The following is a 14,578-nucleotide window of genomic DNA, read 5'->3' as shown; positions in this document are numbered from 1 at the left end:
GGCCATGTCGTTGGAAGTGCCTGGGTTGGACAATATTTGTGGAGCTCCAGAACTTTTCGATTGACACCTGGAAGTTTCAAGCTATATTTAAAAAGTTCGTTTATTTATTTCGACTAATTATTCAAATTATACTAGCGAAAAAATGGGGCTGTAACTTTAGATAAACCCTAACAACATCCACGCGATTTCAGTGCTGAAGAACGCTTAAGTTTTTTTTAAATCTTTGTCCAAGTTAGCTGGGACACCCTGTATATATATATGTGCTGTTCCGTCGCTAACAGCGCAATATAAAATGCTGCTCTAGCCTAAACAGCTCGATTCTTTGCGTTAAAATTCCGCATGGCGGTGTCATTTCGCGTCAGAATTTGTTTGGGTCGCGTAACTGCCTGTTTTATTGACAAAAAATGGTAAATTTCATACCGCATGCGGCGAAAAAAGACGCTTTTGCAACAGCTGTAATGGTAGCCTACTGGTAGCCCCAAATCTTCTAAGCAGCAGAACGACGGAAACTCACGAACGCGAGAGGCGAAGCGACGAGGGCTCCCCAAGCCTCATTGTGCTAGAAATGTCGCTGCCGGTACAACTCTTGGGGCAGCGTCTTCTTCTGCCCGGCATCGGGGCATGCGATACGGACTTTGGAAATTACGACCAAATCCGCACGGTGTGCGAAATCTGAGTCCGAACATACCAGTGGTTTAGCCGTGAGAAATATTTTATCAGGCGCTCTGAGCTATGCAACAGCCTGTAGGCCGTGTAAAAAGGTGTTAAGGAACAGTATACAAACAGCAGGAGCACAGAGGTAGCCGCAATAGAACGTGACATCCAGGGTGCCCTGGAATGTGCTTCCTTTCGAAACGCGCCCTTTTTCATGCCCCCGTCCTCCTTTCCACTGCAGTGCTTTTTAGAGCGCAGCTCTTTGGCGCCCGTTTATGCGTTTCGCGGCGTCGCCGTCACCGTTGTCCGTTCTAACCAGCGGTGGACACCCTTTAAGGTGCGAAAGCAGTGGAGCGGAAGCTTGGAAAGTAGAGGGTAAAAGAGCAGCCTCCTACCCTCTTTAGCAACCGGCGCGCCAATGGGTGGCGCAGCTGTGCATAGCAACCGTGACGTCACCCAGTAGCGGTAGAACGAGCGTGCGCACGTCGGCGGTGGCAGCTACACCGCCGCTCCTTCGCAAGACGTCTCGTTGCAGTCGAGTGAGTGAGACGCATGGCTCCGAAGCGGCCCAGTGCTTCCGCGCCAAGCGATTCGGGGAAGCGGCAGTGGGTTGACCACAAGGCTTTCGCAAAGCAAACTTTAGAATTTCCAAAGTGTCTTCGGTATTTTTTTGAAGAAAGTAAATGCGCAGTATCTGTCTCCCACCAATGCGAAACCCATTGAGCAGCGAGGGCTTGGAAAGCAGGGGGTAAAATTTGTAAATTGTTTTTTGTGGAAAGGAAATGCGCAGTATCTGTCTCACATATCGCGGTGGACACCTGTACCAGAAGGAAGGTGCATAACTGCCCTCTTGAAACAGTGGACACCTCAGTAGTGCTTTAAGCTACGTGGCGGTAGTGACGGATGTGCGCTACATGCTTTGGCATTGACAACGTTGTGCCAGAAACGCTGCCACCTGCCAGGTTAGCAATGTGATTGGGGAAATTATTGTAGATGTAAAGACAAACGGGAATTTCTTACCACTTTTGCGGGAGAACATCCCGTTCCTCTCGCTCGTAACGGCTCCCACAGCTGTGACAACCTCCCGAAATACTTGCGCAGACCTCGTCTTTGAGAGCCAGGCATTAGTATAGCGAGTCGAGCATATATCCATCTATTTCTCCGTCCACAAAGCTTCCTTCATGACAGTCAAGAACTGTTAGTGGAGTGTTTGTTGACGCAGGAATATGTGTGAAAAATAACAAGTTGTCTGTAATGTACATACATGTCTTGCTCGAATCCTTTGCCTGCATCTATCGAAAAGCTGAAACAGCTGACGAGCTGCGATCAGATTTCACATTAGGAAGTAACGTAATAGTCGGCAATTTCTTTTTCGGTTGATCAGTGTTCTATCCAGCTAAATACTGTCATTGAAAAAAATAAAATAAACCTAAAAAATTGGCTATATTTACTCCATGCTGTGAATGTCGCGAAACGGTATGATCCAGGTGTCCATCCCCTGTAAGTCTGCTACTGCGACTTTTTTTTTAACCAGTTATAACTCCAGCACAGACGCGCAGAGAGCGTGCGATAGGCGTTTCGAAGAGTTTGGCACCATCTTCCTAGAGCGCGTCTCACCCAAGGACAACGAAGGTTGCGGTAGGTGCGAGGTATGGTACGCATCGAAGGGCTGGTCACCTGATCGTTGGGAAGAGCTACGCATAGTCCCTTGATCACGGTTGAGCGCGCCCCCACTCGAAGACGACGAATGCAGCCACGTGCAGGGGGGAATCACATCGATTGCGGACAGACTTTCGCATCGGTTTCGAGGGACATCGCAGACGCATCTCTCGCTACCAAATCACTGGCAGCTAGCGTCTGTCCTTCTCTTGTAAACGTAGGACAACACTACATCCATCCATCCATCGTCTGGCGGCACGCATGCCGCAGCCAATCCGTATTGAGTTGATCCCACGGGACCTCCTGATCTCACAAACCGTGCAGATTCTGCGACCCGCCTAGCGACCCCAACCTCGTGTTTGCATCGAGTCCTCACTCTGAATGACACCACCCTCGTTTTAACAATAAAGGAACACCTCCGGCGCCGCACACGTGCTCTCATCCCTCCTTGTGCGGTAACCCTCCCCCGTGGTCTTACCCGAGCAAAGGAGGTTGCATTTCGGAGGATCCGTGTCGGGGTTGCCCTAACTCCAGCCGTGACAAGAAAGTGGCCGCAATTTGAAGGCTCATATCCCCGCCTTGGGTGTCCAGTCTGCCAGAATAGAAATACTGAGGCCGATTTTCTATACCTGCTGTGGGTTTGCCCGGCTCTGAAGCCGACAAGAATTCGGGACTTGGCGGCAGCGGGTCTCTCGCCGAACAATCCTGCATCATACACCGCTTGGACACAGGAACCACATCATCATTCACTCCTCGACTTCATTAGATCAGGGAACCTTTTCTCATTTATTTAAGCATCCTCGTCATCCATCATTACATACTGTTTTATGCCCTGAGGCAATAAACTTCGCTAAAAAAAAACACTGTACAGACGACTGCATCAAGTAAGAGCAGAAGTCGGATCAGCCTCAAACCTCGTCGATGTGTACAGTCGCCTCTCGTGATTATAGTGAGTCAAGACCGCTTTTCTTTTCTTCCCTTTCCCCAGTAGAGAGTAGGAGGCCAGGGAGAGACCTGTGTCAATGGAGTGTGTTAGAGTGGAGTGCTGACAACTCCAGTGGACCGTTGATCGTTGTGTGGCCCTCTTTCTCCCCGCAGATGGCTGTCGCAGAGTGGACCTGCCTCACGTTAAGAACGGCCGCCCCATAGGAGATGAATTCGTCACGCCCAACTCATTGGGCACGTATGAATGCCAGCCCCCGTTTCAACTTGAAGGGGGAGGAAGGATTCGCTGCCAGCAAGGATTCTGGCGTGGCCCGGCGCCATCATGTGTTTCAAGTGAGTTGAAATGTCGCCTGTTTTGTTGCGGGGTGTTTGACAGCATTTTACAGAGCCTTCCTGATCGGTCGATAATTGCGAATCCTTGACAGGGGGGCAGCGATCTGGCTTTCTGCTTGGCAGTTTTTAAGTCGTTTAATTAAAACTGAACATTTATCGTTTAAATTTTAGGTGAAATATACGTTTAAATTTTACAATAAATATACATTTAAATTTAAATGTCCTCATTCTAAAGTTTGATTTTTGCCAATTTAAATTCACGTTAAAATCAAAATTATATTTTAAAATTGAGCTGAAAATTAAGATCTAAACGTTTAAAATATTGCAGCATGAAATACTGAGATTTTAATTTCAAATTAAATTTATAGTAAAATAAAAGACTGCTATTTGAGAGTAATGTGCAAATTTTAAACTTTTATACTTAGCAATTTCATGTTTTAAGTGAAATTCAATTTCGAATGCCATTTAAAACTTACAATTATAAAAAATATATTCAAACACTTCATGTTCTAAAATTTTTATCAAATAAGATATTCTTTGGAGAGAGCAAGCCTTTTATTTAAAAAAAAATGATACTATGGCGGGGACTGGGGCATCTCTCCTCGCGGTAACCATTTTCGGCGGGAACTGCAAGGAGTGAAAATGAGTCTCTGAGCGAGTGTTCTGAAGCTGAGAAATTTTGCAAGTTGCCAGCTGCGACCAATAAAGGCTCTTGCATAATGCTTTAACTTACCCGTCGCCTAGTTTAGTCAGATTGTTTTTTCAATGTCTTTTTCGCAACACTTCTTTCAGCAAGTAGTGTTGAAGCCTGATCAGGATACATTTGATTCAGCAAATGCATCGCGGTACATGAGTTCGGAGATCATAAATTTCAGTAGATAAAGAATAAGTGAAAGTCGGTTGCCTACCAAAGAAGAAGCCTGCTGAATAGCGAAGTGATCGCCCTCTTATGTGCTATAACAAGTTATGGATGATTAGCCAAGTCGTAAGTGAGATAAGAACTAAGAGAATTCTAAGCCAGCCTGCACATTTGCGCACGCAGTTATAAGCCCTACGTCACGTTGAAAATGCTAGACTCTTTCAGTATAATCGCCACCTCCTTGCCTTTGAGGCACATATTGTGGACTCCTTGCACTTACTTTTGCGCAGTATTTCTCAGTATGCCAGCGTAAGGTTACAGCTATCTGCAATACGTAAAGTTGGAGTGACTTTCGGCTTTGTTGAACTGCTATCAAGCCTCACACGACGCCTGTTCAGCGAGCCAGCTTGATACGGTATTGCTATGCTTATGTACCGCGTTTGCTGTTTGCCTCTTCTTTTCAAGAGCCTCGCAGTATCCGCTGCTTTTTCTCCGCTATGATTTCTACGTGGTCACATTAGATAACTGTTAGTATAGCAAACGCAGGAATCAAAGCAGACTTCGCCCACCAGTCAGCGCCTTCGTCTGCTCTCTGCTGCGAGGTGTATTTGACCTATAATAATCTGATTTAACGTAATCTGATCCAGGAAGCGGATCAGCCCGATAAAACAGAGAAAGCGGAGAGAAAGAGAGGAACCAAGAGCTCCACTCTCAAGTGAACATTTATTCTAAGGTAGCACCGAATGCATGCAAAGTCAGTCTCAACTGCACAACGCTGCGAAAGCGTAGAAAGAAAACTCTGCCTTTTGACCTCCTCAAAAGGCAAACAGGTGACAGCGACAATTGTACCGCACCCTGTCCATCACAGCACCCATTCCTCTAAATACAATACTCAGGCCCACCTTCGTCACGCCCTTTTTAGCCAGCAGGCTAATGCGTGAGTTTTAATGCGAAAGCAGTACACTCGTATGTCCCAACGGCAACGAAACCCGATGTCCAGAAAAAGTGCAGCCGAAAAACTCACGTCACCCTGCTAAAAAAAAAAGACTTCTTCCAAAGTTGCGGGGAGTTGACCTTAGAACATTCACATCGCGAAGCGCGCACGCATCCCATAGGCCACAAGACCTTTTTTTTTCAACACGATATTTATTAAGATGATGCGATGTTTTATGTACATTAGCTATCTACAAACATTAAGAAAACAGTGGCAGATCAACACATCTAAGCAAACAAGCGCGAGAAAAGAGTCGATGCAGAGCACATAGCCAGTACATCATAATACGACACATCTAAGCAGCAAGCAACTAGAAGAAAGGCAATGAACAGCACATCACTAAGAGTGAGTGCCACTCCGGTTCAAACTCGGTCTAGGCATGCAATTCTTGCAGGTCTGCATCATTGTACTGAAATGTTCTTTAGCAGAATAAACAGATTCACATATCGATCCATCATGGATGTTTTCCAGAGGGTGTGTAATCTAATTAATATAACATACCTGAGAGTTTTTCAACAAATGGCAGTGCAGTGAGATATCGTACAGAATGCGGCGTGAAATTGAGCCTTTTTTCTAAATGTCCGTTGCGTCATGTCCCAGAAGAGTATTGCATCTTTATAATTGATGAAATAATGCTCAGTCGTTTCAGGAGCATCAAAAAGGCGGCAATTAAATGTTTAGTTTAGTTTAGTTTATGGGGTTTAACGTCCCAAAGCGACTGAGGCTATGAGAGACGCCGTAGTGAAGGGCTCCGGAAATTTCGACCACCTGGGGTTCTTTAACATGCACTGACATCGCACAGTACACGGGCCTCTAGAATTTCTCCTCCAAAGAAATTCCAGCCGCCGCGGCCGGGATCGAACCCGCGTCTTTCGGGTCAGCAGCCGAGCACCATAGCCACTGAGCCACCGCGGCGGCGGCAATTAAATGTACGCACAAAAGTACAGTTTCTCTCTAGCTACGTTTTAATTGGTAATGTCTCAGTGTGTAGATTCATGAAAAATGTTTTTGTACATGGCGAGAGGGGCATTTTACGTACTCCCTTGAGTACGTCATGCCCCGGTAAACCAAAATACACTGAGTGATACATTAATTGAAAGAAGAGCGTAAAAACTGAGCACTTCTACAACCGCCTCCTCGACTCCGAAAGAAGGAACTCAGGGGGAGAACGAACAAGTAGGAAACGGAAAGCCAAATAAACCTAATGCATGGATCCCCACAAACAGGGACGATCAGAAATATTAGAAGACACAATGAGGCTGGATAAAGCATGAACTAAATTAACTTGCAAGAATGCACGCACTATTGGGTGTGTAGTGCCCCGGGAAAACATGAAACGTGAAACTATCTGCCGGATATACAGGTGGACTAAACCAAGGCCGCAAGCGCTGACAGGCCGGAAAAGGTTATCGCGCCTCATTGATTCAAAAGGCGAATCCCACCCAAAAGTTGCGAAAACTCCGTGGGAACGTTGGATATAAGGTCTTGAGCAATAAAAAATTTGCAGGACGTAATAAATTTTAGTGGTGAGGAACACAGACTGCGCGCAATAGGCCACAAAACCGCGTTGCTTCTTGGCTAACAAAGCTGAACGTAATATATGCGCTGCCTTACGACTGTATTGTAATAAATATGTGTGCCATCAGAAATGCATAAAGAAAGTTAGAAAGGAAATAAGAAATCGCCAGAGACACTTAAGACTGCTTACGTGTGAGAAGGCGTAAGCCCACCCGCTCACTTTGTGAACGCAATCGCCGAGCGCTGCGGCGTGATGTAACCCGCTGCCACGCAGCTGGCAATTCTACCTCTGCATAGCTCTATGTAGCCGCCGCCGCCGCTGCGCCGCCGCACCCTTTCTGATGTGCGCGCTAACTTCGTGGAGGGAGTCGGTGCCGTACCACTGCCTCCTCACCGCCTCAATGGCATTACGCGATAGCTAATGGCTTAATGACCTTATATGCAGAATTGTTCTTTCTCTGCTTAATATTCATAGATCCCTGGGAGTCCTCTTACCGGCAGTGGCGCAGCGGTTAAGTGGTGCCCCTTGGTTGGCACGTGCTGCCACGGGTGGGACTTGTGCGATCCAGGTTGCTTTTCACGGGCAACCCCGCGCGACCAATCATTAATTAAACCCCCACTTGCCAGGTTGCATGAGGACGCCATCTTTTATGGATGCCATCGAGTTTTAACACACACGAACAATGTGAAGGAGAAAGACGGGTTTTCGCTCAGTGGGGCAAGTAAGGCTTACGCCTTAAAAATAAGCGACAATGCGTTCGCATTCAAAGTACGTAAGTAGCCTTAAGTTCCCTGGGTTATTTTATAGTCCAATTGTACCCCACCAACGGGTGCACTGAGGGCAGACTTCAGAATAGCCGTAAAAAGGCCCTTGTGCAACTACGCTGTCAAACTACAAAAAACATATGAAGGCAAACTCTCAATAAGAAGAGATGCAAACATCGAATACCATTTAATATCATTTTTAAGACCAGGGCACCCATATGCGCCGCAGCCATCAAAAGGAAAAGAAGGTTACCAATACAGAAGAAACTGCAACCACAAATGTCGCAATTCTTGCAAGTTCTCAAATTTTCATGAATCCACGCGCAGATTTCTTTTGCTGAACAGGCGCTAAATTGGTATCACAGGATATACACCAGAAAAATGCCATTTTAAAACTACCTTTCTTCAGTATAAGACACGTTGGCGCACGGCTATTTGGTTCAGATTACGGGTTAACCACACTGCGTTGCAAACATATTGTCAATATTTCCTTGCTGCCTTGCAAGCGACCGCAACTACTGAGGGAAGTACGACCACATCACTCTTTTGTGCAAACCTACCGCTAGGCGTGACCTAAAATTTGACCGTCTTGTGAGGAATGAAAAAGCACGCACAGTGATGACACGGGAATTTTGGATAATACATTGACTCCCTTTGACGCCTATTTTCTGCTCGTTAACAGCCCCTACGATGATATTTTCTTCACAGATTTAGGAAAGTATCAGCAAGTTCATTATAGCTCTGGATCCCTATTGACGGTACAGCCGACTGGTTAATGAATCTGGCAATTGTGATCTCTTCCAGATTTCACTACTTTCCGATTTTCAAACTCGTCTCGAGCTGATGGTAATATGTACGAGTGCATTCGAGATCCGTAAATGCGCAACTACTTAACGCAGCCAGCCCAGGGTACCATATAGATTCACATTGCAAAATCCTTTTCCCTGCAGTGGGTGTAGTCAGGCTGATGACAACGATGAAGCATACCGAATGTTTCTATCCTTGGCGGGAAAGTGGTGCAGGAGAAACGAAGAAGGCATGCCAAGGTGTTCCCCCCTAAAATGCTTAATCGAAAATAAGGTGACATATAAAATTATTGGGCATATGTAGCCAAATCCAACACTGAAAAAGGAAAGCGTAACAGCAATTCCAGCACCAGTTGGGGAATCCATAAAATGATATCGCTTGGAGTCGTATTCTGAAATGATATTTTCTTATCCATTTTTTGCCTCCTTTCCCACAAGCAACGGCCGCCCTGTGACGTCAGCATTGATGTCTAGCAAGTAACGTCTGCTTCGTGCTCCGGTATATTAAAAGTTCCCAAGCCAATCGCACAGAGGCCATAACATTGAAAGTGCCAATAATCATTTCAAGGAAGGAGATTCCATTTTGATTTTCTTAGGGCTGCAATGTCACCCACACCTGTGGATTATTCCCTCGTTTACGGGCCAAGATAACGCTCTAGACAGCTCCAGGGACGTACTCGCCGCGGTGGCTCAGTGGAAGTGCTGTTGGGCTTGCGGGAGGTATTTATTCTCTGCTTTGTTCGAGCAGAGAAGCCTGGGTCTCACAAGTCCCACCGGCGGCTGTGTTTGAAGCAGCCACCTGCCGGTGGCGCATCACTTAACCGCTGCACATCTGCTCCGGTAGTGCTATGAGTACTCGTCATGATGTATGAGTGTGACATGCTTTGCGTAATTACCTCAGCCGGATTTAGCAAACAGGTGGAGATGGCACAATGGGAGGTGGGGAGATGACAAAATTGCCATAGAATAAGAACTGGAAAGATTGGCGGGTAAAAGAAGAATACTGTCACATTTCGTCCACATCAATCCGAGTGATCGGCCAGAAAAATTTTTTTGGCATCTGAGGTAAGCCTGGATCCATACGTAAACTCATGCATTGCAACGTATTCTTACATTCCAAGGATCGCTGGTAATTAACGCCATGGAACTCCGCAGTACACCGTTCGCGAGCTGTAGACGAGTGTGTAAAACACTATGTGTAGAAACACTTTTCGCTGCAGCGAAACTTGCGTGCGACACACTTTTGTTATTCGCTCATTGTACACGCTTTGATTTCACTTTGGCCGTCAATAATATACCCGATAGACTCAAAAACTGTACTGCCGATACCGGTACAAGATACCGAACAGAAATTGATTTCCGATGCAGATACTCGCACCAAGCCGGATCTCCGTCAGCCTCTGAGTCACGACCGGATCGGACCGTCTCATTCGGCCCCCGCAACACATATGCTCTAGCTTTCTCCCGAGCGCGTGCATTCCGTCCATTTCGCGCCAATTTCTCACTTCTAACCAATCACTGGTCTTCCCGCTCTAATGATCACACATTGTAGAGCTGTAAACAGGAGCCGCCACCGGAATTTCTGATACAAGTTCCTACTCTCGAGCAATGGGAGGCCGTGTTGGTCAGCTCAGACCTGGGCGTTCAAACCCGGGCCATTGAATTGGCTACTCAGGTCACTGTCAGCCGTGGACTGAGTCGGTCGTTCCAGCGATGGTGGCGGCGCCACGCTGCCTCTTCCTGAAGCAGACAGCCGGTGATCTCTCTGCGTGGCGCGTGCGATCGCAGTGGTTTGGAGCGTGAAGATACGCGTCAGAAATGAGAATATTATGCTATTCTACGATGTGCGTACATTCGAAAAAGCAGACATGTTATTTCTACCAACACGTAAAGAATGCAAAAAGCAGTGAGTAAGTGTGTTCGGCCGATTAAGGTGTTTCAACCGCATGACAAGGGTGTTCCTCAGTGACGTACTTTGTTGGTACCACAACACCACGTCGCCATTGCGTTCCTGTTTTCAGTTTAGTTTAGTTTATGGGGTTTAACGTCCCAAAGCGACTAAGGCTATGAGAGACGCCGTAGTGGAGGGCTCCGGAAATTTCGACCACCTGGGGTTCTTTAACGTGCACTGACATCGCACAGTACACGGGCCTCTAGAATTTCTCCTCCAAAGAAATTCAACCGCCGCGGCCGGGATAGAACCCGCGTCTTTCGGGTCAGCAGCCGAGCACCATAACGACTGAGCCACCGCGGCGGCTGTTTTGTTTATACCCCCTTCATAGCGTAACGCAGCTTCATGAAAGCAGTGCATTGCTTAAAGGCTGAGCTGATGGGAAGTATATTGGTTATATTTTGTGGCGGACGTTTGCAGCAAACGAAGATTTTTTTTTGAGCTTCAGTTCATTCAGGTCTGGATCAAGCACGGCTTTCTGGCCATAGTGCGATTGCGGAATGGCGATATGAATGAAAGGAATTTCACAATGTGTACTACCTTTTTCGGATGTAATGCGCAAAGTGCCTGAATAATTCCGAACGTTTCTTGACAATATTCGACAGTTCACTCTATCACAGCGCTTTTATTCCGCTCGTCGAAAATACATTTTGAGCTCAAGTTTCGACTGTTCCATTAAGCGGAAATGGCCATCTGGCTGCCGCTTCAAACAACAGTATATATTGCGTAGCAGTATACAACGCACGCTGCAGATAAACTATAGTCGGACACAACTCAATCTGCAGAGAAGCTCCGCCCACATTCAGGACCGCCCAACAGAATTCCTCCGTGGGAAAAAAGTATACTGCTTCGAAAGCTTTCCTTTTTACCTAAACAAGCAGCTAATTACAAGACATAAATTGTAGGCTCAAGTCTGTTATGTATATGGCTTGTTTGTTAGAACCAACCATTAAAATGCTGATTTTGATTGCAGCTGTAATTGGTAAGTGGAGTAGTATAGTACGCCGCAGAAAGTGCCCAGTGTTACTAACTGCGGTTTTTTTTTTTCAATAGTGTTCTTAAAGATCAACGCGAAATAAATGCTCTCCGTATTTATGCCTGTAAGGGCCGCACTCGTGTAGGCACCAAGTATAGCGCCAGCCTATCTGGGTCATTAAAGTAGATTCTTCAGACACTATTTTAAAAACTGTACTGTAGAATTCCCCTTTCGGATTGGCGCCGAAAACAACGAAACTTGCGAATAAAAGTCAGGCCCTTACCTATGTATAGCCGGTAATCGCCGCACAGAAACGCGCCGAAATAAAAAAAAAGAGAGAAAGCGCGGGAAAAAATATTTCAGAGTGTATGCCGCACTTTACGATGCAGAGTTTGGTGCGTGTGTCAACGCTGACGAAGTTTTTGCAGAACTTGCGAAATAGTAATTCCATGCTCATGCTCATATAGATAAAAATTTATTTCGAGCCTGTAATGCACCCAAACTCAAGAATGGGCTCCTATTAATAACTGCAAATGACTTATGGCTGCTTATCTAGGCGCTAAAGCTCCCACGAAAGATGCCACAACGTTAAGAAGCCGCTTTGCTTCTACTATGGGCACGCCAAGGCAGCGGCGCAATCACCGCTTCGTCCGCCTTGTCGAACTGCCGGCGCGCCACGCTGGAATGGTCGAATAGCCGCCTAGCAAGGATCATTTGCATTTGGCCTTTTCCGACGAAATAAATGTTTTACAGTCCAACAATCCCACCCTCTCCCGAAGAAATAAAACATTAGGAAAACTGATAAAATCACAACTACTCGCGCGCCACATTTCACCAACCGGTGTCAACACTCAGAAATCCCCGCACGTGCGTAGTGCTTCTGGTCAAACTTGTTTTCCGGCCAGAGGCGAAGACTCGCACGTGTTCCCAGCATCCGGTCTCCAGTAGCCCTCACCAAGGGCTTTGGTTCCAACCGCACTTAGGGCGTCCTCCGGAACACTGTGATCGCGCGACCTCAAAGGCTATAAAATGCGGCCCACTGAAACTGCGATATTTCCCATTTAGATTGATATGCTCTTCACACTTCCAAAACTGTAGCCTGAGTATCTCAACTGAAACTGAAGATACTACAGACTATCTGCGTCCAAAATAGTATGCCATTAGGAATTAACCAAAAATTTTCGGCTGCAAGTCTAGTCAAGACGATGGCAACACTTTATTAGTAATTCATCGGTTATTAGGTGAGGCTGATCAGCTGAAGGGGCAGGCGGCGCTAGCGGAGGCATCGAACAACCCTTAACCATACAACGCGACTTCCGATGGAGCGTACGGCGCTTTCTCTCCTCGCATGCATGACGCATCGCAAGTCTTCAAAAGTGCGTCTCCCTGGCACCGCCATCAGTTCTTTCCTGCCCACAAAAGTACGCGACGCAGAAAACCAAAGAAGCGTAAAAAACATGAAGAACATAATGAGAAACTTAGCTAAGCAAGCGGGATGAAAAAGCCCGTGAAAACAACAGCGAACGAAGCAGACGGCGCGCTCGCCCGGGAACCCCGAGCGACTTGCGCGAAGGTGCAAACCGGAGAAGCAAGAAGGGCTTCGTTTACCCACAGCCGCGGAGAGTGAATCGGCTGCCTGAAGAAGAGTCGCTTGCGCTTTGCACGGCCTTTCTCGGCGCCCACACGGTCCAAGCAGTCAAAACATGGCGGAGTATGCAAGCTTTTGAATTGTCTAAAATGGCCGCGATCGGAAAGGAAAGAGCTGACCGAATAGCGAATAGTATTACTGGGTATATGTTATCTACTGATGTTGTTTGAGCAGAAGTTTAATGTGTAAGCATACCGAGAATGTGATTTTGGAAAACCGACTTTTTCGCTGCACTTTTTCGCATATTAAGGCCCGAGACCCCTGCGGAACACCTCAGGTTCACCTCCTAACACAGTTTCACAGCACTAGAGGTGCCACAATGTGATCAAGGCCGCGAACTCAGCCCGGTCCCGCACGCCACTGACTGCGTCGTGTGATGCCATATTCCTTTTTGCATGCCAGAATTGGACAGTTACTTCCGCCCCCGTTCGGCTCATCTTGTGGTCTCGAGAAGGGCACATGGGCGCTCTAATTCTCTCCTTCTCTCTTTTTTACCATTCATCCTTTCGTCTTTTATACTGGTAACATTCCTTCGATTCCTTCGGGTACCCTTCTCCCCCCCCCCCCCCCCCCCCCCGCCCCGTTTTTTTTTCTCTCCCTTTCGCGGTCCAGCCTAAGCGGTTAAACCATGCGGCGGGTGCAATCTTGCCCAATGCAAAGAAAACACACTACTTTATCGTTTCTTTTTTTTCCCTGCTTTCTCTTTTGTTGGGTCGAGATTGTTTTCCCCAACGCCCTCCCGGCCATAAGGAGAGAGAATTTCCCGCATACTTTCATGAAGGTAGCTACACCTCCGGTCACTATGTCGCCCATCTCAGCCCAGGTCAACACGCCTGTCAGTAGAGAGTTTTAGAATAACGTCGTGGCGAATAGGCTGATACATCTCGACTTTGTATTTCCCTGCTCCTCACATGTTCTGCGTACTCTCCATTTTTTCATGCGGCTCCCGCTCCCCTTTTCTGCTGTTTCGTATCCAAGTTGATTTCTTTATTTTTACTTGTGTTTATTTCTTTTTACTTCTATCTACTTATTTCTGTAATCTTTATCCATTTCTCGCTCGCCTGTTCTGTACAACCCTTATAAATTGGGTAACCGCAGCGAAGACAAATCACTCTTGAAGAACATCGAGCCTCCGATGGAAACGACCAGTCAAATAAAAATATTTTCTTTAGCGAAGCGTGCACTTAACTATATGCTTTTTTAAACATAATCTCTCACTTAAAGACAAATAATTATAAAGCAGAAGAAAAACAACCATGCGGCCGTTGGGAACCGAACTCATGACCTGTGAATTTTGCGTCCCGAGCTCTACAAACTCAGCTACGGCGACGGCTGTGCCATCTTCTGCTTGCGGGATTATTTATGCTTCTGAGTGTAACCGAACCTCGAGAGTGTTCGCCAGCGCCGCCCTCGTCCATAATGGTGGACGTAGTACGTCCGGTAGTACCGCGTGTGTGACGTGGAACGTCA

General features: G+C 46.7%; 1 protein-coding gene across 2 annotated transcripts in view; it reads left to right on the top strand.

Annotated features, from left to right (window-relative positions):
• The window catches only part of LOC149352617 (sushi, von Willebrand factor type A, EGF and pentraxin domain-containing protein 1-like), a 236,746-nt gene that overhangs the window by 162,920 nt on the left and 59,248 nt on the right, over positions 1 to 14,578 (top strand). For both annotated transcript variants that reach the window (XM_089581799.1, XM_089581798.1), the window contains one exon: positions 3,412 to 3,591. In XM_089581799.1, the coding sequence (XP_089437925.1) occupies positions 3,412 to 3,591 (180 nt within the window). The remainder of the gene's footprint in view (positions 1 to 3,411; positions 3,592 to 14,578) is intronic.

Source organism: Amblyomma mixtum, chromosome 3 (genome assembly GCF_055824585.1).
Source record: "Amblyomma mixtum isolate Tamu chromosome 3, ASM5582458v1, whole genome shotgun sequence".
NCBI lineage: Eukaryota > Metazoa > Arthropoda > Arachnida > Ixodida > Ixodidae > Amblyomma > Amblyomma mixtum.
The sequence above is the reverse complement of the archived record's forward strand: the minus strand, read 5'-3'. Positions and strand labels throughout refer to the sequence as shown.